Source organism: Somniosus microcephalus, chromosome 14 (genome assembly GCF_052327205.1).
Source record: "Somniosus microcephalus isolate GS21.2 chromosome 14, FLI_Smic_1.0, whole genome shotgun sequence".
NCBI lineage: Eukaryota > Metazoa > Chordata > Chondrichthyes > Squaliformes > Somniosidae > Somniosus > Somniosus microcephalus.
Window position 1 is genome coordinate 110,515,398 of NC_141000.1, and position 23,713 is coordinate 110,539,110.

General features: G+C 46.5%; 1 protein-coding gene across 2 annotated transcripts in view; it reads left to right on the top strand.

Annotated features, from left to right (window-relative positions):
• vps26c (VPS26 endosomal protein sorting factor C) overlaps positions 1 to 22,624 on the top strand; it is a 51,419-nt gene extending 28,795 nt beyond the window's left edge. Inside the window, exons 4-8 of one of the 2 annotated variants that reach the window (XR_015080896.1) lie at positions 298 to 378; positions 1,100 to 1,253; positions 18,647 to 18,797; positions 19,546 to 19,698; positions 22,344 to 22,624. Coding sequence is in view for 1 of the 2 variants with exons in the window: in XM_086007186.1 (XP_085863312.1) it covers positions 298 to 378; positions 1,100 to 1,174; positions 18,647 to 18,797; positions 19,546 to 19,698; positions 22,344 to 22,426 (543 nt within the window). In the remaining variant the exon portion in view is untranslated. The remainder of the gene's footprint in view (positions 1 to 297; positions 379 to 1,099; positions 1,254 to 18,646; positions 18,798 to 19,545; positions 19,699 to 22,343) is intronic. The other variant, XM_086007186.1, reaches the window with a different exon arrangement.
• Positions 22,625 to 23,713: the final 1,089 nt, after the last annotated feature.

A 23,713-nucleotide genomic window follows, 5' to 3' on the forward strand; every position in this document is an offset into this window, starting at 1 on the left:
CCCTTTTTAAAAAAAAAAAAGTCAAAACAAAGTAAGAGATGCAATGATGTGAGAAACAATAATGAACCAGCACACCACAGCTTGGTTTCCTCTGTGGCTTGTGCCACTTGTGACAAAACAACCCTTCAACAGTCTATGGTTGCACAGCCCCAGGGTACCATTGGTGACCAGTCTGTAAACTTGCAGTTCTGGACTGCCACATGTCCAAGCTTGTGGGTAGTGGACCTGGGTCTTTGTAATGAATCGGATTGCCCCGTGCCCAGAGCTGCGATTGACCATTCATTGTTCCTCTTTCAGTACACGCTCCGCTGTGACATGCGTCGCCCACTGCTTGCCAAAGACCTGAGCAAGAGCTGCGAGTTCATTGTGCATTCACTGGTAAGTGCAAACCAACTTTATGAAGACGGTGTGGTCGGAGGGAAGAACGAGCACTTGTTGGTTTTTTGATGTCCTTTAATTTGCCTTGAGAACTCGCGGGAGGCAGTCATTGTCTTGCCTGCGAAGCCAGTCCATGAGGGGCAAAGGTAATTAATGAAGGTGGTGTACACGGAGAGAAGCTGTGTAAGGAACCTGCACGAGTGAGGAATCGGTGCTCAAAAGTGAAAGAAATAAAGGGAAGGGCCAAGCAAAGAGAAAGGAGAGAAGGATAAACATTGTCAAACAGGCACCAAACAAAAGGAAGAGAAGTTGAAATGAATGAATTATAGTGAACTTGTTCAGACAGCTTTCTGTTGAGGACGGTGTGTTGAATTTTTTTTTGGGGGGGTGGGGGCGCAATTGTGGAAGGGCATATTTACCTGTGCCAAATGGAAGTATCTTCTACGTTACAGGCCTGAGAATGCCGCTCCTGGTGCGGAACCTCGCCTACCGGGAGAGCACATTGAGAAATGAATGGACAGAAAACTGTGGGGGACGTGACCTAGGTTTCCCAACGTGTGCTCCCAGCAGATGAGGGTCCGCAAGGCTGCACGCGTTTTGCAAACTCGGCCCTCGTGTCTTCCGAGCATTTCTGTGAAATGCCACCCTTTTTCCAAGTTGTGAAATGAGTGCGTTACAAGGATGTTTCTTCTTTTTAAAAGCGAATTCTCTTCTTTTCAAGCCTCAGAAGGGGAGGCTCACCCCCAGCCCGGTGGATTTCAGCATCACCCCTGAATCACTGCAGAACGTCAGAGAGGTGAGCAGCACTGCCGGTAAGAGTCGGGGCTCGGATGGGTCACCGCCTTGTCAGGAAACAGTTTTGCAGGAGAATTGGGGTAAGGGCAAGCGGATTTTAAAAAAGCCGCCAACTTGGCACGCCAAGCGATTGGTGGTGAGGGCACTTAAGGTTGTCTCTGGAACAGTTCCAGGACAGAGTACAGAGCAAGCATGCGTGGTCGGAGAGCAGTCAACAAACAGGAAGTCTCACTTCTACACCCTTTGTTGAGATGTGATTCTGCTGATATACTAGTGTCTGGGTCACGAGGTTATTCTCTGGATTCAGCATTTAACCATCACAGGCAGGGTAGTTGGGGGTTGGTCTCTGTTGTCTCCTAGTTCACCCTCATGACTTGAAGATCCATCTTCAGGGAGTTTGACATTTTCAAGAACTGGGGGGGGGGGGCGGGGAGCTTAGCCATAGATGAACCAGTTGCCCTCTGGACAGGCAGTAGTTCTTGTGATTCAGCTCGAGGACCGAGCTCTTGTGACATGTAGGTTACTGAATGTGTTTGCTTTGATTTCCCGGATGACTCAAAAAGCAGACAGAGTGAAAGTTAAACACCTATTCCCTTGTTGGCCCCACAAACCTGGTTTGTGGCATCATAGCACTGAGCGGTGGCAGAATGCCAATGTCTCTCGGGAGTAATTTCCTCTCGGTCAGATGGCCAAATATTGCGTCCAAACCTGGAGATATTCCAGCTGGTGTCTACATTTTTGAGCGGCAATAGTCTTTACGGGCTGGCACACATGGTGGTAAATAACTTGACTAGATCCTGCAGTGCTTGTCTCATCAGAGCCTGTAGCACAAAATGGAACCAGGTTTGGTCAGTGGGTGCTCAGTTTGTTGTATCTCCAGTCGCCCAGCATCCATTTGACATTGTTATAAGGCCTAGTTCTTTTTATTTATTCGTTCCTGGGATGTGAGCATCGCTGGCGTGGCCAGCATTTATTGCCCATCCCTAATTGCCCCTTGAACCGCTGCAGTCCGTGTGGTGCGGGTACTCCCACAGTGCTGTTAAGGAGGGAGTTCCAGGATTTTGACCCAGCGACGATGAAGGAACGGCGATATATTTCCAAGTCAGGGTGGTGTGTGACTGGGAGGGGAACTTAGAGGTGATGGTGTTCCCATGCGCCTACTGCCCTTGTCCTTCTAGGTGGAAGAGGTCGCGGGTTTGGGAGGTGCTGTCGAAGAGGCCTGGCGATTTGCTGCAGTGCATCTTGTAGATGGTACACACTGCAGCCACGGTGCGCCGGTGGTGGAGGGAGTGAATGTTTAAGGTGGTGAATGGGGTGCCGATCAAGCGGGCTGCTTTGTCCTGGATGGTGTCGAGCTTCTTGAGTGTTGTTGGAACTGCACTCATCCAGGCAAGTGGAGAGTATTCCATCACACTCCTGACTTGTGCCTTGTAGATGGTGGAAAGGCTTTGGGGAATCAGGAGATGAAACACTCGCCGCAGAATACCCAGCCTCTGGCCTGCTCTTGATGCCACAGTATTTATGTGGCTGGCTCAGTTAAGATCTGGTCAATGGTGACCCCCCAGGATGTTGATGGTGGGGGATTCAGCGATGGTAATGCCGTTGAATGTCAAAGGGTGGTGGTTAGACTCTCTCTTGTTGGAGATAGTCATTGCCTGGCACTTGTGTGGCGTGAATGTTACCTGCCACTTATCAGCCCAAGCTTGAATGTTGTCCAGGTCTTGCTGCATGCGGGCATGGACTGCTTCATTATCTGAGGAGTTGTGAATGGAATTGAACACTGTGCAATCATCAGCAAACATCCCCATGCCTGATCTTCTGATAGAGGGAAGGTCATTGATGAAGCAGCTGAAGATGGTTGGGCCTAGGACACTGCCCTGAGGAACTACTGCAGCGATGTCCTGGGGCTGAGATGATTGACCTCCTACAACCACAACCATCTTCCTTTGTGTTAGGTATGACTCCAGCCAGTGGAGAGTTTTCCCCCTGATTCCCATTAACTTCAATTTTTACTAGGGCTCCTTGATGCCACACTCAGTCAAGTGCTGCCTTGATGTCAAGGGCAGTCACTCTCGCCTCACTTCTGAAATTCAGCTCTTTTGTCCATGTTTGGACCAAGGCTGTAATGAGGTCGGGAGCCGAGTGGTCCTGGCGGAACCCAAACTGAGCATCAGTGAGCAGGTTATTGGTGAGTAAGAGCCGCTTGATAGCACTGTCGACAACACCTTCCATCACTTTGCTGATGATTGAGAGTAGACTGATGGGGCGATAATTGGCCGGGTTGGATTTGTCCTACTTTTTGTGGACATGACATACCTGGGCAGTTTTCCACATTGTCGGGTTGGTGCCAGTGTTGTAGCTGTACTGGAACAGCTTGGCTAGAGGCGCGGCTAGTTCTAGAACGTCGGCACGATAGCCAGGATGTTGTCGGGGCCCACAGCCTTTGCTGTATCCAGTGCACTCAGCCGTTTCTTGATATCACGTGGAGTGAATCGAATTGGCTGTAGACTGGCTTCTGTGATGGTGGGGATGTCAGGAGGAGGACGAGATGGATCATCCACTCAGCACTTCTGGCTGAAGATGGTTGCAAACACTTCAGCCTTGTCTTTTGCACTCACGTGCTGGGCTCTGACATCATTGAGGACGGGGATATTCATGGAGCCTTTTTTTGCCCCATCAGTTGTTTAATTGTCCGCCACCATTCACAACCAAATGTGGCAGGACTACAGACCTTTGATATGATTTGTTGATCGCTTAGCTCTGTCTATAGCATGCTATTTTCCCTCGTGTTGGTTCTCTCACCACCTGTCGCATGTAGTCCTGTGTAGCAGCTTCCCCAGGTTGGCACCTCATTTTTAGTACGCCTGGTGTTGCTCCTGGCATGCTCTCCTCATTGAACCAGGATTGGTCCTCTGGCTTGATGGTAATGGTAGTGTGAGGGATATGCCAGGCCATGAGGTTACAGATTGTGGTGGAGTACAATTCTGCTGCTGCTAGTGGCCCACAGCGCCTCATGGATGCCCAGGTTTGAGCAGCTAGATCTGTTCTGAACCTATCCCATTTAGCACGGTGGTAGTGGTACACAACACGATGGAGGGTGTCCTCAGTGTGAAGACGAGACTTTGTCTCCACAATGACTGTGCGGTGATCACTGCTACCAATGCTGTCATGGACAGATGCATCTGCGACAGGTAGATTGGTGAGGATGAGGTCAAGTAGGTTTTTCCCTCATGTTGGTTCTCTCACCACCTGTCGCAGGCCCAGACTGGCAGTTATGTCCTTCAGGACTCGGCCAGCTCGGTCAGTAGTGGTGCTACCGAGCCACTCTTGGTGATGGACATTGAAGTCCCCCACCCAGAGTACATTCTGTGCCCTTGCTACCCTCCGTGCTTCTTCCAAGTGGTGTTCAACATGAAGGAGTACTGATTCATCGGCTAAGGGAGGGCAGTAGGTGGTAATCAGCAGGAGGTTTCCTTGCCCATGTTTGACCTAAAGCCACGAGACTTCATGGGGTCCAGAGTCAATGTTGAGGGCTTCCGGGGCCACTCCCTCCCGACTGTATATCACTGTGCCGCCACCCCTGGTGGGTCTGTCCTGCCGGTGGGACAGGACATGCCCAAGGATGGTGATGGAGGAGTCTGGGACATTGGCTGAAAGGTATGATTCTGTGAGTACAGGTAGACTATCCTTTATCCGAAAACCTCGGGACCAGCTGAGTTTCGGATAAAGGAGAATTTCGGAAGGTGGGTCGGCGGGGGGTCGTGCGCACGACTTACGCTGACGCTCAGCGTAAGTCAGTCGGGGTCGGGGCCGGCGGGGTACGCGGGGGGGATTGGCGGTTGTCGGGGCTGGCGGGGTCCGCGGGGGGGGTCGGCGGTTGTCGGGGCTGGCGGGGTCGGCGGTTGTCGGGGCCGGCGGGGTCCGCGGGGGGGTCGGCGGTTGTCGGGGCTGGCGGTTGTCGGGGCTGGCGGGGTCGGCGGTTGTCGGGGCTGGCGGGGTCGGCGGGGGGTCGTGCGCACGACTTACCCTTTATCCGAACTTCCGCAACCGGAACCCTCTAAAAACCGAAGGTTTTTTCGTTCAGCGTAAGTCGTACGCACGACTTACGCTGAACGAAAAAACCTTCGGTTTTTAGAGGGTTTCGGTTTTCGGAAGTCCGGATAAAGGGTAGTCTACCTGTACGACTATATCAGGCTGTTGCTTGACTAGTCTGTGGGACAGCTGTCCCAATTTTGACACAAGTCCTCAGATGTTAGTGAGGAGGACGTTGCAAGGTCGACTGGGCTGGGTGTTTCGTTTTTGTGTCCGAAGTCAGTGCCGAGGTCGATGCTGGGTGGTCCATCCGGTTTCATTCTTATTGTTTTCTGTAGCGATTTATTACAACTGAGTGCCTTGCTAGGCCATTTCAGAGGGCAGTTAAGAGTCAACCACATTGCTGTGGGTCTGGAGTCACATATAGGCCAGACCAGGTAAGGACAGCAGATTTCCTTCCCTAAAGGACATTAGTGAACCAGATGGGTTTTAACAACAATCCGATAGTTTCATGATCACCGTTACTGATACTAGTTATATTCGCAATCATATTGTGGTTCAGGTTCCAATGTCAGCTTGACTTAGTTTGCCTCTTTCTTCTTCTGAGTCAGAAGGTTGTGGGATCAAACTCCAGTCCAGGACCTGAGCACATAATCTAAGTTGACACTTCTGTATTTGGGGAGGGGGAGGGGATTAACTGCAAATTTTTTGGATGTGATACTGAAGAGATCCCATGTGCGTGTTCCAACAGTTCAGCTGGAAGTTAAGGATACCGTGGTAATATTTAAAGACCAAGGAGCCTCCTGGTGTCATAAGAACATAAGAAATAGGAGCAGGAGTCGGCCATTTGGCCCCTCGAGCCTGCTCCGCCATTCAATAAGATCATGGCTGATCTTCTACCTCATCTCCACTTTCCTGCACTATTCCCATATCCCTTGATTCCCTTAATATCCAAAATTTTATCGATCTCTGTCTTGAATATACTCAACGACTGAGCCTCCACAGCTCTCTGGGGTAGAGAATTCCAAAGATTCACCACCCTCTGAGTGAAGAAATTTCTCCTCGTCTCAGTCCTAAATGGCCGACCTCTTATTCTGAGACTGTGACCCCTGGTTCTAGACTCCCCAGCCAGAGGAAACATCTTCTCTGCATCTACCCTGTCAAGCCCCTTAAGAATTTTATTGCCCCTTATTTTCCGATGCTTATGGGTGGGTACGCGCTGTGTAAACACCCGTAGGGACATCGGAAATGCCGGTTTCAGGCATGCCAAGTACATGCGCTGAAAACTGGCATTTCCGATCTGTCAAGAATGCTCTTGACAGATCGGACGCCTGCCCTGGAGAAGGGCCTCTGCGGGGGGAGAGTTCCGCTTTCTGCAGAATCTCCGCCCGCTGAAAACATTTAGAAATCTTACGCCTGGTAAAAGCAAGTGTAAGGCCTGCTTTTACCAGCCGTAAGAGTTGAAAAAAGTAAAAAAAATTTAAAAAAAATTTCACTCATTTATAAATTAAAAATACTTTAAAAAATGGTAAGCTTATTTTTAGCCGTGTAAAAAAACTTGAATAATTTTGTTCAAAAAATTAAATTTTTGTTTTAAAATTACATTAAATTAAATATTTTACTCATTTAAAAAATGTGATGGTTTTTTAAAAATGTATTTAATGTTTTAGTGTCTTTTTGGGGTGATCTCCATTCATATATTTGACAGGTCGATCTGTCAAAAGTATGAAGGCAGATTCCCTTCTATTGGCTGGCCTGGCCCACGTGATCCCAGGGATGCTTGCGAACCGCCTGCGCCCCCGGGATACGTGGGCCCTGCGCATTTCGACTGGAGAGGCCCAGGAGCGGAAGTGTCCGGACCTTGGGAGCCCTCAGGTAAGTTCGTAGATTTTTTTCCGATAGGAGGTGTCCGCACGCAGGAAGCCTCCGATTGGAAATTGCGGGCCATTATGTTTCAATGAGATCACCTCTCATTTCTCTAAACTCGAGAGTATAGGCTCAATCTCTCCTCATAGGACAATCCCGTCATCCCAGGAATCAGTCTGGTGAACCTCCATTGTCTGGCCAACATTGCTACCTTGTCCAACTCCATCCAAAACACAGACTACGTGGCCATTCATTGTTGCTCATGGGTGCAAAATGGCTGCTGTATTTGAATACATAACTCTCACTATATTTCAAAGTAATTAATTAATATGTGAAGCACTTTGAGGCATTTCTGACTGACATGATCAGGTGATGTATAAATGTAAATATTGACTTCCATTTCTTCTTTGTCCTCCTTGACCAGTTTGGATTATTGGGTGGGACACTTGGTGTCCTGTCACATCCAAGCAGTTGGAGTTAGGCCCTCACTGGATCCCAACTGCGACCTTAATGGTTAATGTGCCCAATATTCAAGCCTCTTCAAACCGGTCAGTTTAAACTTACTTCATGTAAAACTGCGAGCCCCTGTTGTAGATCTGTTGTATTTGATTTGGCATTCTAACGCAGCAGTCTTTGCGATTCATCCTAAGGTCACTCCCCAGGTTCGTTTGGTTCAAGAAATTCTTTCCCCATTTACCCTCTGCTGTATAAGTCAGATCTGACCATTATGTCGATGCTCAAAGAGCCCCAAGTTCTTGCACCTCTTCCATAAGCAATTCATGCAGTCTAAACATGTTTCTCATGTTGCAAAGATGCAAGACACACTAGTGACTGAGCAATGGATTGCCAAATGGATGGTTAAGTGCATCCCACACTTAGCATCTTCCAGGAGAAAAGCCCAGGGGTGGGGGGTAGATCATTTCACCCCAATTGATAGCTTATGCAAGGCTGCCACACTGAGCAATACGGGCACATTTATTAACATTGCCGTCTAGATTAACTGCAGAGTATGTGACCATACCTTTGGCATATCGACCCTGACCGAAGGTGTCATGGCTCCTACACAAGGGCATGCCCTACACAGGAGTTGTCCCCTCCCGCCAAGTTTGTGCTACTTCGACATGCTGTGTAGAGGATATGGAAAGAAGGGGGAAAAGTGACTACTTACTGGGTTAGGTCTTCATTCTTTGATGCACATCATCCATGGACACTCAGTTTCTGATAGGGGGTCAGTGTTAAGTAGTTAGTTTCAGTTTAGAAATGAAAAGAAAGATTTGCATTTGTGTAGCGCCTTTCATGGCCTCAGGACGTCCCAAAGCACTTTACAGCCAATGGAGTAGGTTTGAAGTGCAGTCACTGTTGTAATGTGGGAAACGTGGCAGCCAATTTGCACACAGCAAGCTCCCACAAACAGCAATGTGATAATGACCAGATAATCTGTTTTTTGTGATGTTGACTGAGGGCCAGGACACCGGGGAGAATTCCCCGGCTGCTCTTCAGGGCATCTTTTACATCCACCTGAGAGAGCAGACGGTTTTTAACATCTCATCCGAAAGATGGCACCTCCGACAATGCAGCACTCCCTCCAAGCTGCCAAAAGCTAAGTGGAATAATCATTGGAAACCACTTGCCTTTCAGAAGGGCTTCTGTCACACATACAAGAATATGAAAGCCTCTTTGTGCAATGGGAACTTCTTTGCTTGTGTTTTGCTGTGAGTTCTCGCCTCATTGCACAGTCAGATGCAGGTTCTCCTAAAGGGCCTGTGTAATGTGAAGCGCAGTGGCAGTCAGTAGACTTGGTGAGATTGCACAGTTGTTCCAGTCTGTGTGCTTTGGTGAGGTGTCACCTTGGACTGGAGAGAGAACCCCATTATCGTTACTTTTGTCCTGGGATTTCCCCCCACAAGCAGCGATAAGAACAGGAAAGCACTGTGTATAGATGTGTTACGTGGTTTTCCCTGAAGCGCCTGGTGACCTAGTTTATCTCTGATTTGCGTCTGCATTTAAAAAAATAAAAAATAAAAAAAAATTGTTAACTGTCACAATTAATTTTTGAGGTATGTGACTATTTTTATGTAATACAGTTTTCTCGTCGGCTGTCTGACAACAGGCCACAGGGGGTATAATCAGATTAGACTTACAGACTGACGGTGTCTGTGGTGCCCCATGGTTGGCAGCACCTCAGTTTACCAGGATTTTGGTGGTTCTCATTGAGGCTGGTGTTGGGTGGCAGTAGCAGACAAGTGTAAATTCTGCTCTTTTTATCTCCCCGTTTCATATCTGATCGGCATGGGATTGTGCCACTGCTTTTAGATGGTGCCGAAGGTTCTGGTATGGTTGGTGGCTGGGCATTGTGTGGTGGTTATTGGTTGCAGGTTGGGGGGAAGCCGTGTTGGCCAGTACACCGAGAGAATCTCCCTGCCCTTCAAAGAGGCAGATGGCGGGGGAGTCCAGAACCAGGGGTCACAGTCTAAAGATAAGGGGTAAGCCATTTAGGACAGAGATGAGGAGGAATTTCTTCACCCAGAAAGTGGTGAACCTGTGGAATTCTCTACCACAGAAGGCAGTAGAGGCCAATTCATTCAATATATTCAAGAAGGAGTTAGATATACTTTTTAAGGCTGTGGGGAGGAAGCAGGGACCGGGTACTGAATTTGGATGATCAGCCATGATCTCATTAAATGGTGGAGCAGGCTCGAGGGGCCGAATGGCCTACTCCTGCTCCTATCTTCTATGTTTCTATGGGACCTCCGTTTACCGTCTCATCCACATAATAATAGCTCTGGCAATTCGGCGCTCCCTCAGTAATGCAGTAGAGCATCAACTGAGATTGGGCTTGAAGTTTGAACCAGTGACCTTCCGATCCAGAGGCGAGAATGCTACCAACTGCGGCAAGTTAACACGTGGCTCCCAGGTTAAAAACTGCTTTAAGATCTTGGTTCAGTTCGTGATTCAAGCTGGTTTTATTTTTATTGCCTCACCCCAAGATTCTACTTAAAAACTAGGCTGCAATAGAAAGCATGCAGCAATCAGAAGCTGGGGCTTGGTTTACATTTTTTACTCCAAATATAAATATGGATGGACATTGGGGATGAAGTGAAAGTCTGGGGTTAAAAGATATTGGTAGCGAACCGCTGTATCTTGCAGTGAAACTGTTCCTTGAGTAAAATGGCACTTATTCCATTGTGAGGAACTCGCGAGGAAAGCACATTGCCATGGGTAGAAGGCGGCACCTGTGATTTTATTATTTCAGTTCTACAACATGAATTACATTCTCTGCTGGCCTGAGTGGAGGGTGAGCCACCCCAGGCTAACATAGAAACATAGAAAAATAGGAGCAGGAGTAGGCCATCTGGCCCTTCGAGCCTGCTTCTCCATTCAATATGATCATGGCTGATTCTCTATCTCAATACCATATTCCCCCTCTCTCCCCATACCCCTTGATGCCTTTTGCATCTAGAAATCTATCGATCTCTAGTGACTTGACCTCCACAGCCTTCTGTGGTAGAGAATTCCACAGGTTCACCACCCTCTGAGTGAAGAAATTTCTCCTCATTTCAGTCCTAAATGTCCTACCCTGTATCCTGAGACTGTGACCCCTCGTTCTAGAACATGGGTATATACCTCCCAGTGGAAAGTGATGGGCAGAGGCCAGGAAGGAACCATTGAGAGAAGCTTTTTCTAAAGTTGTAGTTAAAAAAAACAAACTGAAGCCAACAGTGATCTGAGCAAAGTAATGGGTGAGAATGGAAGCAAGATAAGGGATTGCATTGTCAAAGTTGGGCAAGTGACAGCTTGCAAAATTGAACAAGTCTGAATCCATTTCTTCACGTGTGTGCTCGTGTTACTGAACGAACATTTATATAGAGTAGCTGGAAATGCCCAGAAGACTCTTGCTGCTGGGCTTGTTACCTGGTGCTAAATGGCGTGTGTCGAGAGATTCCTGTAATTTTCTGAACGCTAATTGCTAGTGACGGTGACTCAGCTGATGGCCTGAGGTGCAGCCTGTTGCGTTGCTGTGACTACAACAGATGGGATTAACGCTGTCCCATGGGGTAAGATCAAGGGAGAGGTTAAACAAAAATCAACAACCCAAAGGGGACTGGCTAATCCGAGGTTCTCAAACAGTGGGGATGATGAGTAACAGTGTTCAACTCGAGGGAAATCTTCAGTGCAAGGAGAGAAAAAAATCCAAAATGAATCTGTCAAAATCCTAGACACTGGCAAATGTGCATGCTGTCCTGGAAACAATTGCAGAGCAATATTGATATTGTAAATCCATGTATGTGATTGCTCAAAGTATTGGACTGTCACACTGTGCCAAGTTAACCTTTCCCCTAGCTGTGGTTAGCTAGGCAGTTTATGCCATGGTTTAATCTCATCATGTGGATGAGTGACTGCTATAGATCTCTCACCTACTGGTACCATAGAGACAACAAGCCTCTGGAATGCTGAGCGAATAGAAGTTAATGTAAACTAAGGGTGAAGATCATGGAAACATAGAAACATAGAAGATAGGAGCAGGAGTAGGCCATTCGGCCCCTCGAGCCTGCTCTGCCAGTCAATGCGATCATGGCTGATCATCCAAATTCAGTACCTGGTCCCTGCTTTCTCCCCATACCCCTTGATTCCTTTAGTCTTAAGAAATATATCCAACTCCTTCTTGAATATATTTAATGAATTGGCCTCTACTGCCTTCTGTGGTAGAGAATTCCACAGGTTCACCACTCTCTGGGTGAAGAAATTCCTCCTCATTTCTGTCCTAAATGGCCTACCCCTTATCCTTAGACTGTGACCCCTGGTTCTGGACTCCCCGACCATCAGGAACATCCTTCCTGCATCTAGTCTGTCCAGTCCTGTCAGAATTTTATAAGTTTCAATGAGATCCCCTCTCATTCTTCTAAACTCCAGCGAGTACAAGCCCAATCGACCCAACCTCTCCTCATACGTCATTCCTGCCATCCCAGGTATCGGCCTGGTGAATCTTCGCTGAACTCCTTCCACGGCAAGAACATCCTTCCTCAAATAAGGTGACCAAAACTGCACACGATACTCAAGATGTGGTCTCACCAAGGCCCTGTATAACTGCAGCAAGACATCCTTGTTCCTGTGCTCAAACCTTCTCGTTACGAAGGCCAACATACCATTTGCCTTCTTAACCGCCTGCTGCATCTGCATGCTTACCTTCAGCGACTGGTGCACAAGGACACCCAGGTCTCATTGCACTTCCCCTTCTCCCAATCTATTGCCATTCAGATAATAATCTGCCTTCCTGTTTTTGCCACCAAAGTGGATAACCTCACATTTATCCACGTTATATTGCATCTGCCATGCTTTTGCCCAATCACCCAACCTGTCCAAATCATCCTGGAGTTTCTCGGCATCCTCTTCACAGCACACACGCCCACCCAACTTTGTGTCGTCTGCAAATTTGGAGATAGTACATCTAGTTCCCTTGTCTAGATCATTAATATATATTGTGAATAGCTGGGGTCCAAGGACCGATCCCTGCGGTACCCCACTAGTCACTGCCTGCCACTCGGAAAAAGACCCATGTATTCCAACTCTTTGCTTTCTGTCTGCCAACCAGTTCTCTATCCAAGTCAATACCTTGCCCCCAATCCCATGTGCCTTAACTTTACACGCTAATTTCTTATGCGGGACCTTATTGGAAGCCTTCTGAAAGTCCAAATACACCACATCCGCTGGTTCTCCCTTATCTACTTTACCAGTTACATCCTCAAAAAATTGGAGCTGTATGATGTAATGGTCTATCGCGAAGGGTATGATCAGACCATTATAACGCAAAGTTAGAGAAATCGAGGGTTGGGCTACCTTGCTATTGTAACGTGATGTCTCCCGCATCCTTCTCATTGTTGTCTGTGAGCATTATTTCCTCTAATAAATCTACAAGCGAAAGACTCTGCATTGAGAACTCTCATTCCCGGCACAGAGACATTGGGCTGGATTTTGATACTGGAGGTGTGTAGGAGGCGGGACTACAACTTTCGGGGTTGTAGTCCCGCCTCCATCGAGTTGTGGCCAACCCACTCGACTTTCACTTGATTGACCTTGTTGAGCCCGCCCAGCGGGCTCAGCAGGCCAATTAAGGGCTACCTGACAACAGGTGACATCACAGATTGACATTTCATCTGTCAAGAGCTTTTGACAGATGAAATATCAGCATTTGATAGCTCTTTGAAGCTGTCAAACACTGACAATCTGTACACTAACTTAATTCCTTCTTCTCAGGCTGATGTAGAGATCTCTCCAGAACAGAAAGCTGAATGCTGCAGATTTTGACAGCTCGCGGCCATTCTGCTTTCTGTGCCGGTGAGAGGAGGGACTCCCGAGACCTGAAGGAAGGAAGGCTGTAAAGGTAAGTTAAATTTCTTTAAACACTTTACACACACCAAACACACTTACCTCTGCACTCATGCACCCATCACTCACCTGAACACCGGACATCTCGAACCCTTCAGCCCGACGGTCCGCCTCGCTAACTTGGCGTGGTTTGGAGCCGTCTGGACTCTCACACTTCAGCAATAAAAATAGGGATTAGGCTAAAAACTGCCTGTTAACTACCTGTTAACAGGCAGTTAATTGGCACTAATCCCCTTCCCGCCTTGGAGAGGCGGGTCCCAGCACAGGTCGGGTATCCGCCTCCTTTGAAACTGGCTTGGGGGCGGGATAGGTTTGTCCCCCCCCCCCCCCCGATTTCGCGATTTTAAACCCCCACACGCCTCCAATCCCGCCTCCACGGCCCAATGAAAATCCTGCCCATTGACTCCAAGCTTTTGTCTCTAACATTTCCAACAAGCCGATTTATTTACCATATTCAGAGTCGTTGTATAATTCCAGCCGAATTAGCATTGTCATCACCAGAATGCCATGCACATGGGCCACCACACAGTTTAGTTAGTCGGCATGATTCAGCGCCGTGGGACATGATTTGTATTTGCTAACAAGGGCGTTTCTCGTCATCATGAAGGCGTTTCTTGACTTGCCTTTAAAACGCCATGCAAGACCCGCCAGTAATGCCTGGAAATTGCAGTCAGCAGCGATGTGAAGGCGTTCGCTGCTGGCCCCTAGTACGCTTTGCACAAGGATCTCGCGATCCCTGTGTCGAGAACGTCGGGTTTTCCGACCTTCAATTCAAATCAACGGACTGTAGTGGGGATTCCCTCGTGCGAGCTGCTGTGACGTCAACAGGCTGTCTAATCAGCCAATCAAAATGCAGAATTCTCACAGACTGCAATCAAGGAAGTGAGTAAGCTCTTACAATTCTAACTTTTTAAAAATGTTACAGAGCAGAACAAAGACTAGGGTGCTCACGTGGGGAAAAGGCAAACCTTATGGTCCCGCATAAGAGATTAGCGTGTAAAGTTAAGGCACATGGGATTGGGGGCAAGGTATTGACTTGGATAGAAAACTGGTTGGCAGACAGAAAGCAAAGAGTTGGAATAAACGGGTCTTTTTCCGAGTGGCAGGCAGTGACTAGTGGGGTACCGCAGGGATCGGTCCTTGGACCCCAGCTATTCACAATATATATTAAAGATCTAGACAAGAGAACTAGATGTAATATCTTCAAATTTGCAGACGACACAAAGCTGGGTGGGCGTGTGTGCTGTGAGGAGGATGCCGAGAAACTCCAGGATGATTTGGGCAGCAGCATGGCAGATGCAATATACCGTGGATAAATGTGAGGTTATCCACTTTGGTGGCAAAAACAGGAAGGCAGATTATTATCTGAATGGCAATAGATTGGGAGAAGGGGAAGTGCAACGAGACCTGGGTGTCCTTGTGCACCAGTCGCTGAAGGTAAGCATGCAGGTGCAGCAGGCGGTTAAGAAGGCAAATGGTATGTTGGCCTTCGTAGCGAGAGGGTTTGAGTACAGGAACAAGGATGTCTTGCTGCAGTTGTACAGGGCCTTGGTGAGACCGCATCTTGAGTATTGTGTGCAGTTTTGGTTGCCTTATCTGAGGAAGGATGTTCTTGCCATGGAAGGAGTTCAGCGAAGATTCACCAGGCTGATAACTGGGATGGCAGGAATGACGTATGAGGAGAGATTGGGTCGATTGGGCTTATACTTGCTGGAGTTTAGAAGAATGAGAGGGGACCTCATTGAAACTTATAAAATTCTGACAGGACTGGATAGACTAGATGCAGGAAGTATGTTCCTGATGGTCGGGGAGTCCAGAACCAGAGGACACAGTCTAAGGATAAGGGGTAGGCCATTTAGGACAGAAATGAGGAGGAATTTCTTCACCCAGCGAGTGGTGAACCTGTGGAATTCTCTGCCACAGAAGGCCGTAGAGGCCAATTCATTAAATATATTCAAGAAGGAGTTGGATATATTTCTTAAGGCTAAAGGGATCAAGGGGTATGGGGAGAAAGCAGGGACAGGGTACTGAATTCGGATGATCAGCCATGATTGCATTGAATGGCGGAGCAGGCTCGAGGGCTGAATGGCCTACTCCTGCTCCTATCTTCTATGTTTATATGTAAGTAAAGATGGACAAACTTTAAAAAAAAAAAAAATTAACATTAGTTTTCCAGGCCCTTAACATTTGTTCAGCAGTTAAAACCCCAGTTGCACCTAATCGCTCTGTGTCTAACTTTTAGTGGGGAATTTAACAGCATAATTACTGCGGAAGAGCTGAAGTTGTCGTCCGTTTCAATAATTTGACAGATTACACTGATTGCCGGCTCGGTGGGGGTGGGTGTGCGGGGGGGAGTCCACAGCGCAGCCAGTGTCGGAGCCGTGAATGACCGACTGCAACTTTAGGTTTTCCGCCTGCGCCAAATCCCGAAGTTGCCCAAATCCCGAAGTTGTGGTCAGTGTCGAAGGCGGAATGACGATGAACGCTGTCAATTCGCCATCATTGCGACCGCAAATTCCGGGCTGGTGTATTTTAGTAGGAAAGTGTAAGCTTATGCCACTGTGTTTGGTTTTTAAAATATTAGTTTATTCAGTGCAGTCACACACCTGGTTCCAGCATTCTCCATTACAGTTAATTTGCAGAATGTTCCAAAGACCCACGTTAATAGGCTAAGCGTATCATAGATTGCTCCAGCACCGAAGGAGGCCATTCCGCCTGTGCCAGCTCTTTGAACGAGCTATCCTACTAGTCTACTTTATTACACTACACACAGATCAATAACAAACCCCTTGAATATAGTCATTTACTTTGTTTTTTCCTGTCAAAGCTACCTCCGCTAAAGATGCTCTTTTACCTTGTTTCGATGTTTTATACAACCTCTTCTTTTCTCCCCCCACTCCAATAAATTCACAGCCAATAGCTTCCTGCCTTTAGTGCTATCTGGCCTTTTCCATCGCAGAAGAAGCGTGTTCTGGCATATTCCGTGAAATGCTAGTCTTGCTGTGCGTCATCTTATATTTTAAAAAATAATAATTATGGTCTGTTGTGTGCCCCCAGCCCCAAAATGTAATAATGTTCATTAGACTCAAAGTAGGTCATCTTGAGCTGCATTCTGGGGAACAACTTCTGATCGGTATCGTGAGTGTGCGTAACATCCTGTCAACTTTCACTGGTTTTTACACATGAAAGATTGCTAAATGGGCAAATTACTGGAGGGTTACCAGCACCAATGGAATTGTAACCCAACAACAGAGGCTGCCCATGGGAGTGGGGGGGCTGGTGGGCGGCGGCGGGGCGGGTTATTAGCAACAGGGCACGGGTTAAAGAAAAATTATTAATAACAGGAAGTAGCAAGGGAGCACAGCTTCAGCAGAAATTGAATTTTTCAAAGAGAATAATGTTTTAGCCCTTGTTGAGATGCAGAGGGTTATTTCTGTTTGTGGATTGTGATTGTATTGTGTGCTCCATTGTAATTGAACATATTTTAGTATGGGTAACAAAGGCTGCGTTGTGCTGATAATTTATCTTTTAAATGGGCACAGTGTACAGCTGCAGGCACTTATCTGTACAATACAGTCAAAGGTTCGTTCTGTAGCTGTGGCTCGGTGAGGGGAAGTGATGTCACGATCTGCACAAACAATGGACCTTCTGCCCTTCTCTTCCTCCTCACCACTAGTGTTGCTAGTCTTGTGTTGCCAATGCAGAGTCGAGCCAACTTTCTTCATTTTGCTCAATCCTCAGTGCTTGCTTATTTTCCAATTCAGATGAGGGATCTAAAACCAGAAACATTAAGCTATATTTTTGCTTTTTTTTTTACGTGTTTCTTTTGGAATCAATGGTTTTTTTTTTCCCCCTCCCAATTGTTTCCACTCCCCTCCTGACTTCTTGGGATGTATGATCCCACAGGCACTAGCCACTCTCCTGTACATTACCCAGTGAACATTCTTCATTTGTGAATCAAGGTAGCGATTGTCGATGTGCTATTCCCATGTTGGGACCTCTCGTTCTCCATATACACACATGGTTTAGATGGAGGAAAATAATGTATCTACATTTTCCGGCACCATATTAGGGGGACATAGCGAATGGTGAGAAAATACATGGGCGACTGCAGGAGGATATAGGTTAGGAGAATTGGCAAATATGTGGCAAATGCACTTCGATACAAACAAATGTGAGATGGTGGGGGGTAAGAGGGTGGTGGCGGGAGTGGGGGAGAAAAAGAGATTGGAAATGTAACCTAAATGGTAGAACTCTTAACCAAGTGGAAGGACCAAGAGATTTAGGGGTGCACAGATCTTTAAAAGTAGAATTGCAAGCACAAAATTTCATTAAAAGGCAAATGGGGTTTTAAGTTTTATATACAGGGGCTTTTAATACAAAAAGCAACAGTTGTAATGATAAATCTGTGGTTCGGCCATAGTGAGGTTATAGAATTGATGTTGGGGCCATGTAAAACTGCAATACAGATTCATAGGATGATACCAGTGATAAAACAATCTAGTTATAAAGAGAAAAGTGAGAGGCTGTGGCAGTATTTCCTGGCGCAGCAAAGGTTAATAGAAACGTTGAAAATTATGAAAGGATTTGACTAGTTAAATAGTGAAAAATTATTTCTACTGGTCGGTGTGCCAATAGCATGAGGGCATAAACATGGGATCGGTACTAAAAGGAGAATTAAAAACTTTATTTTCACAGACAGAACATGGATTGTATTACTGCAAATGGCAATTGAAGTCAAATTAAAGGCAAAACTTAAGAGATAAACGTTTTAAGAAAAATTCTGTTAGATTCAGGAGATGGTTCAGTGATAGAAGATTGGCGGTTAGGATCAGATCAGCCATGATCTTATTGAATGGCGGAGCAGGCTCGAGGGGCCGATTGGCCTACTCCTGCTCCTATTTCTTATGTTATGTTCTAAGAGCAGGGAAACGGGACGAGAGTAGGTAGCTCCGCTTGCACTGACATGTTGGGCCCCAGCCACTTCTCTCTCCATTAATCTAACCCTTGCCACACTCGGTTCATGGCTGAGGTCTATGCTGTATGCCTGCTCGGAGATCTGGAGGCCAAGTGTAGTGTCCCCACTGCCACTCTGGGTGATATCGAGTTTTGCTGGCCGTGTGGCTGTTCCCTTTGTCTGCTTTATTTCTTGTACCCTCTTGTCAGACTCTTTTTTCAACCTTCCTTCCAGAGGACATCGCTGCCTCGATTCACAATCCGTGGCCGCCTGGACTCCACGAACTGTGTCGTCACCCAGCCGCTGACGGGAGAACTGGTGGTGGAGAATTCGGACATGCCCGTCAAAAGCATCGAGCTTCAGCTAGTGCGCGTGGAAACCTGTGGTAAGTGCTGTGTTCCAGGAATAACTGACGTGGGGGCGCGGGCATCAGGTTTGACCATAGCACAGTGCATGTAGACACTCTTAAGAGGCACACTGCTTTGAGGAGCAGAATGCCGTGCTTTAGCTAGTTTTATTGTACTTGCTTTGTAAAACGCGTTTCACTCGTCTTTTTTTTTTTCAGCATTTGATTTAGTTCATCGTTTACGATTAAGGGGAACTTTAAATATAATATCCTGTAATGCAGTCGGATATTTTTTCTTCCTAACCAGCTGTGGCTCAGTGGGTAGCACCCTCGCCTCCTGAGGTGGAAGGTTGTGGGTTCGAGTCCCACTCCAGAGATTTGAGCACATAATCTAGGCTGACACTGCAGTGCTGAGCGAGTGCTGCACTGTCGGAGGTGCCGTCTTTCGGATCAGATGTTAAACCGGTGGACGTAAAAGATCCCGTGGCACTACTTTGAATGAGAAGCAGGGGAGTTCTCCCCCCCCCCACCCCCCCCCCCCCAGTGTCCTGGCCAATATTCATCCCTCAATCAATCAACATCACTAAACAAAACAGATTGTCTGGTCATGATTGTGGGAACCTTGCTGTGTGCAAATTGGCTGTTCTGTTTCCAATTACAACAGTGACTCCACTTCAAAAAGTACTTCATTGGCTGTAAAGTGCTTTGGGACATCCTGAGGTCATGAAAGAAGTGATATAAATGCAAGTCTTTTTTAACCACCTATTTCCCCCAACTATTTAATTAGGTTGCGCAGAGGGTTATGCAAGAGACGCCACAGAAATTCAGAACATCCAGATAGCCGATGGTAATATCTGTCAAGGCCTGGCCATTCCCATCCACATGGTGTTTCCTCGGCTTTTTACCTGCCCCACACTAGAAACAACCAATTTCAAAGTCGGTAAGTCTGAATTCCCAGTTATGTGTGTTTTTGGTTTTTTTTTAAAAAGCAGTGGCACGGCCACAACTGCCTGATGACTGACTGACTGACTGACTGGAGAGAGCTGTGAATTGTGACCCAGTCCATTCACCCAGACACTGAAAATGCAGCATTAACACACCGCAATAGTCGACGGTGTGGGCAATATCTGACAAGCTAGGTCCTCGGTTGCAACTTGCTGCGCGACTGCTAATGCTTCATTGTGGTCGCAGTTCTCGAGAACTTTAAAAGAATGTTTAAGAGGTGCTGCAGCACTGAGCAGTGGTTCATTCCCTCTCCCCGCATTGCCAAATTCCTAGTTTCAGCCACATTGCTTTGGATGAGACACTGAGCAGAAGCCAGTATTATCTCCTTGGGCCACACCTGAGCAACTTATTGAAGGCAGGGGCCTGGGAGCATATTCTTCATTCTCTGGGCACTCTAACATTCTTGCTACTCTGGAAATACTCGCGCCGCAGCATCTGCTATATAAGTGGAAAGTCCAGATTGAAAGTTGGATTGCTGCTGTCTTTTTTTTAAATTTTATTTTGCTTTATGGTTGCTGTTTTTTTTTTACATCAGACACTTTACATGGGTTTGGCATCAGTGACCACTCCTGTTTCAGCCCCTGCGAACCAGAGAATATCTAGGTAAATGTAGCAAGACCCAGAGGTGGACCAGAGAACTCTTGTCGCTGGACGCCAACTTACTGGACGATATAACCGTGTCGCCATGTGATCTCATCTTCAGGGGGCTGATATTTATCAGCCCCATCAGTCTGAACAGTAAATGAAGAGTATTCCTTACAAGCAGCATATTTAGAGTAATTACAGCCTTTACTCAGACTGTTAAAACAAAAGACACTACTCCTGTACTAACTCTCGGCATAAATTTGAACCACCTTGTGTGGCGACATGCTGGCAGAGCTACTGATTTAGTCCAGTCTCTCCGATGACTTCAGACCAACTGTAGACCGTGCAGTTAACTATCATTCAATATCCTTGGAGGATGTTAAAACTGTATTTCTCTCAACTACTTAAAATGGATGGGATGTTTGAATTGACTGGAGTGGCTCGATTCAACAGCCTGTGTCGAACACTTTGATCTTTTACACAGGTGCCTGTCCAAGTACAATTACCGCAATCAAACTATCCACCAAAGACTTCCTGTAGTGTGCACACTTCTACCTTGCCATTAGGTGCGAATATTGGCCAGACTGTACTGTATATTCTCTACAGCTTTCGTATACAGCTAGCAATCACTGACCTTTAGCCTGTGTGGGTACTGTGGACACCACACCTTAGGAAGGATGTATTGGCCTTGGAGGGAGTGCAGCATAAATTTACCAGAATGATACCCGGACTACAAGGGTTAAGTTACGAGGAGAGAGGGTTGTATTCCCTAGAATTTAGAAGGTTAAGGGGTGATCTGATCAAAGTTTTCAAGCTATTAAGGCGAACAGATAGGGTAGATAGAGAGAAACTATTTCCGCTGGTTGGGAATTCTAGGATTAGGGGGCATAGTCTAAAAATTAGAGTCAGACCTTTCATGAGTGAAATTAGGAAACACTTCTACACATAAAGGGTGGTAGAAGTTTGGAACTCTCTTCCGCAAACAGCAATTGATGCTAGATCAATTAATTTTAAATCTGAGATTGATAGCTTTTTGTTAACCAAAGGTATTGAGGGATATGGGCCAAAGGCAGGTATATGGTGTTAGATTGTAGATCAGCCATGATCTCATTGAATGGTGGAACAGGCTCGAGCGGCTGAATGGCCTCCTCCTGTTCCTGTGTGGCCAGCAGTGAAGAATCCAACAAATAATCCATCATGGACAAAAATGCATCCTTTTTGTCAGTTACATTTTAGATGCATGGACGTGCTGTATGTAGATTCCATCCCATTGTGACGTGCTGTATGTAGATTCCATCCCATTGCAGAGCAATGTACAGGATTGAATTTAGCAAATCACATACACTTCATTCCACATTCTCTACACGGTGCAGAAGTCTCCCCCTCACCAGCTGCTCGAGGAAGCGACTTCTGCAGTATACGGAGAAAGCTTCCATTTAAAGAATGCTGACTATCCCAAGGTGGATCATCTATCGTTATACGAGGCTTGTGGATGACTAAGTGGTCTTTGCTGGTTCCCAGAAGGTGTCGGGGGAGCGGCTTCCTCGTGGTCCTTGGCTTATTTTTACTTTCTCTGCCCCCGGTTAATACTACTACTGGTTTTGAAGTGTTATTTTGGGGGTGAGACAAGAGCGAAACATTGTAAAACAATGTAAACAACCCCCTGAAAATGCTGGAAATACACAGGTCAGCATCTATAAAAAGACAGGTTCGACACACAAGGTGTGATAACCTGTCGATTCTGTTTACAGGTGCTGACTGGCCCACTCTGTGTTTCCAGCATCTTACGTTTTTCTCGCATTTACAGATTTTGCCATTTTTCTTTATTTTACAAACCTGTTGAACTTCCTGTTATAAAGCTAGAGTTAAAATCCAAGCCACTTTGCTTTTCTGTCTCTGCGATATTAGTTCACGGGCCCTCGGAAGGGTTAAGTGTGTCATGCTGTTGAAGGGTTGGGAAAAGTATCTATTCTAATTGCCTCTTTTTTCTCTCAGAATTTGAGGTGAACATTGTGCTGGTTCTCCAGGACGACCATCTGATCACCGAGAATTTCCCTCTTAAAATCTACCGGCTTTGAGTTTGGCAGGGAGCAGAGCGATTGTCTGTCGATGATGTGATGTCCTGCGTCACAGATGACGAATGACTTTGAGTTGTTGGAAACTAGTTCACATTCCATTTTGAAAAGCTCATTTCCTACGAAACTTGCCCTATGGCTGACGTGTACCTTTTTGAGAAATGGAGAATTGTTTTTTTTTAAATAAATATTTGCACATTGTTATGTTTTCCCTCTATACAATTTATACTTTGGGGAAATATGATGTATACATAGTGAACACATTGAAACTCAGACACCTGAATAGGACTGTGTTTGTAGTACAAGCATTGAAATCACGCAGAGCGATACATTTATGTGAAAGTAAGGAAAGCATCAACCAGCACGTTGATGGATTCATTACCAATATAGTGTTATGCAATATACACGGACTTTCAAAAGGTTTTCGATAAGGTCGCGCATAGCAGACTCCTGACTAAGGTCAGAGCACGTGGAGTCGGGGGACAAGTAGCAGAATGGCTAGCAAGCTGGCTACAAAACAGAAAACCGAGAGTAGGGGTTAAAGGTAGTTACTCAGACTGGTGGAAGGGGGCGAAGTGGTGTGACCACTGTTGTTCACCATTTACATAAATAATTTGGACTCTGGAATCCGAAGTACAATATTAAAATCTGCAGTTGACACTAACTTGGGAGCATAGTTAATACAGAGGAGGACGGTGATAAAATACAGGAAGATGTTAACAAACTTGCAGAATGGGCATGTAATTGGCAAATGAATTTCAATATACAGGAAACTTTGTGTTATCCGGAGGCTAAATGTCCGGCAAGCTCGAGCCACCGGCAAAAATCAGGAGCTGTTTTGTTAGGTTTTTTTTCTTCTCGTGGCTTTTTTTTCCAACAGTCAGGCTCTGCAAAGTCTCTGTAGCTTAGCAACAGCTTCAGAGAGACGCTTCCAAGGTACGGGCCGACTGTTTAGAAGCTGTTGCTAAACAACAGTGTTTGTTGTCGGATACGGAGATGAAAAGCTCCGTATGCTTCAACATTAACGCTGGTGTGTCCGGCAGTTTTGAGGGAACGGCAACAGCTCGGTCCCGTCGGTGCCGGATAGCACAAAGTTTCCTGTAGATAAATGTGAGGTGGTGCATTTTGGTAGGAGGAATAAGGGGGCCACCTACTCCAAAGTCTAAATCGGGTAGAGGCGCCCAGGGATCCAGCTGCACAAATCATTTAAAGTGCAAACAAAGCACTGGGGTTAATTTCTAGAGGAATAGAATTCCAAAGCAGAGAGATTACGTTAAACTTGTTTAGAAC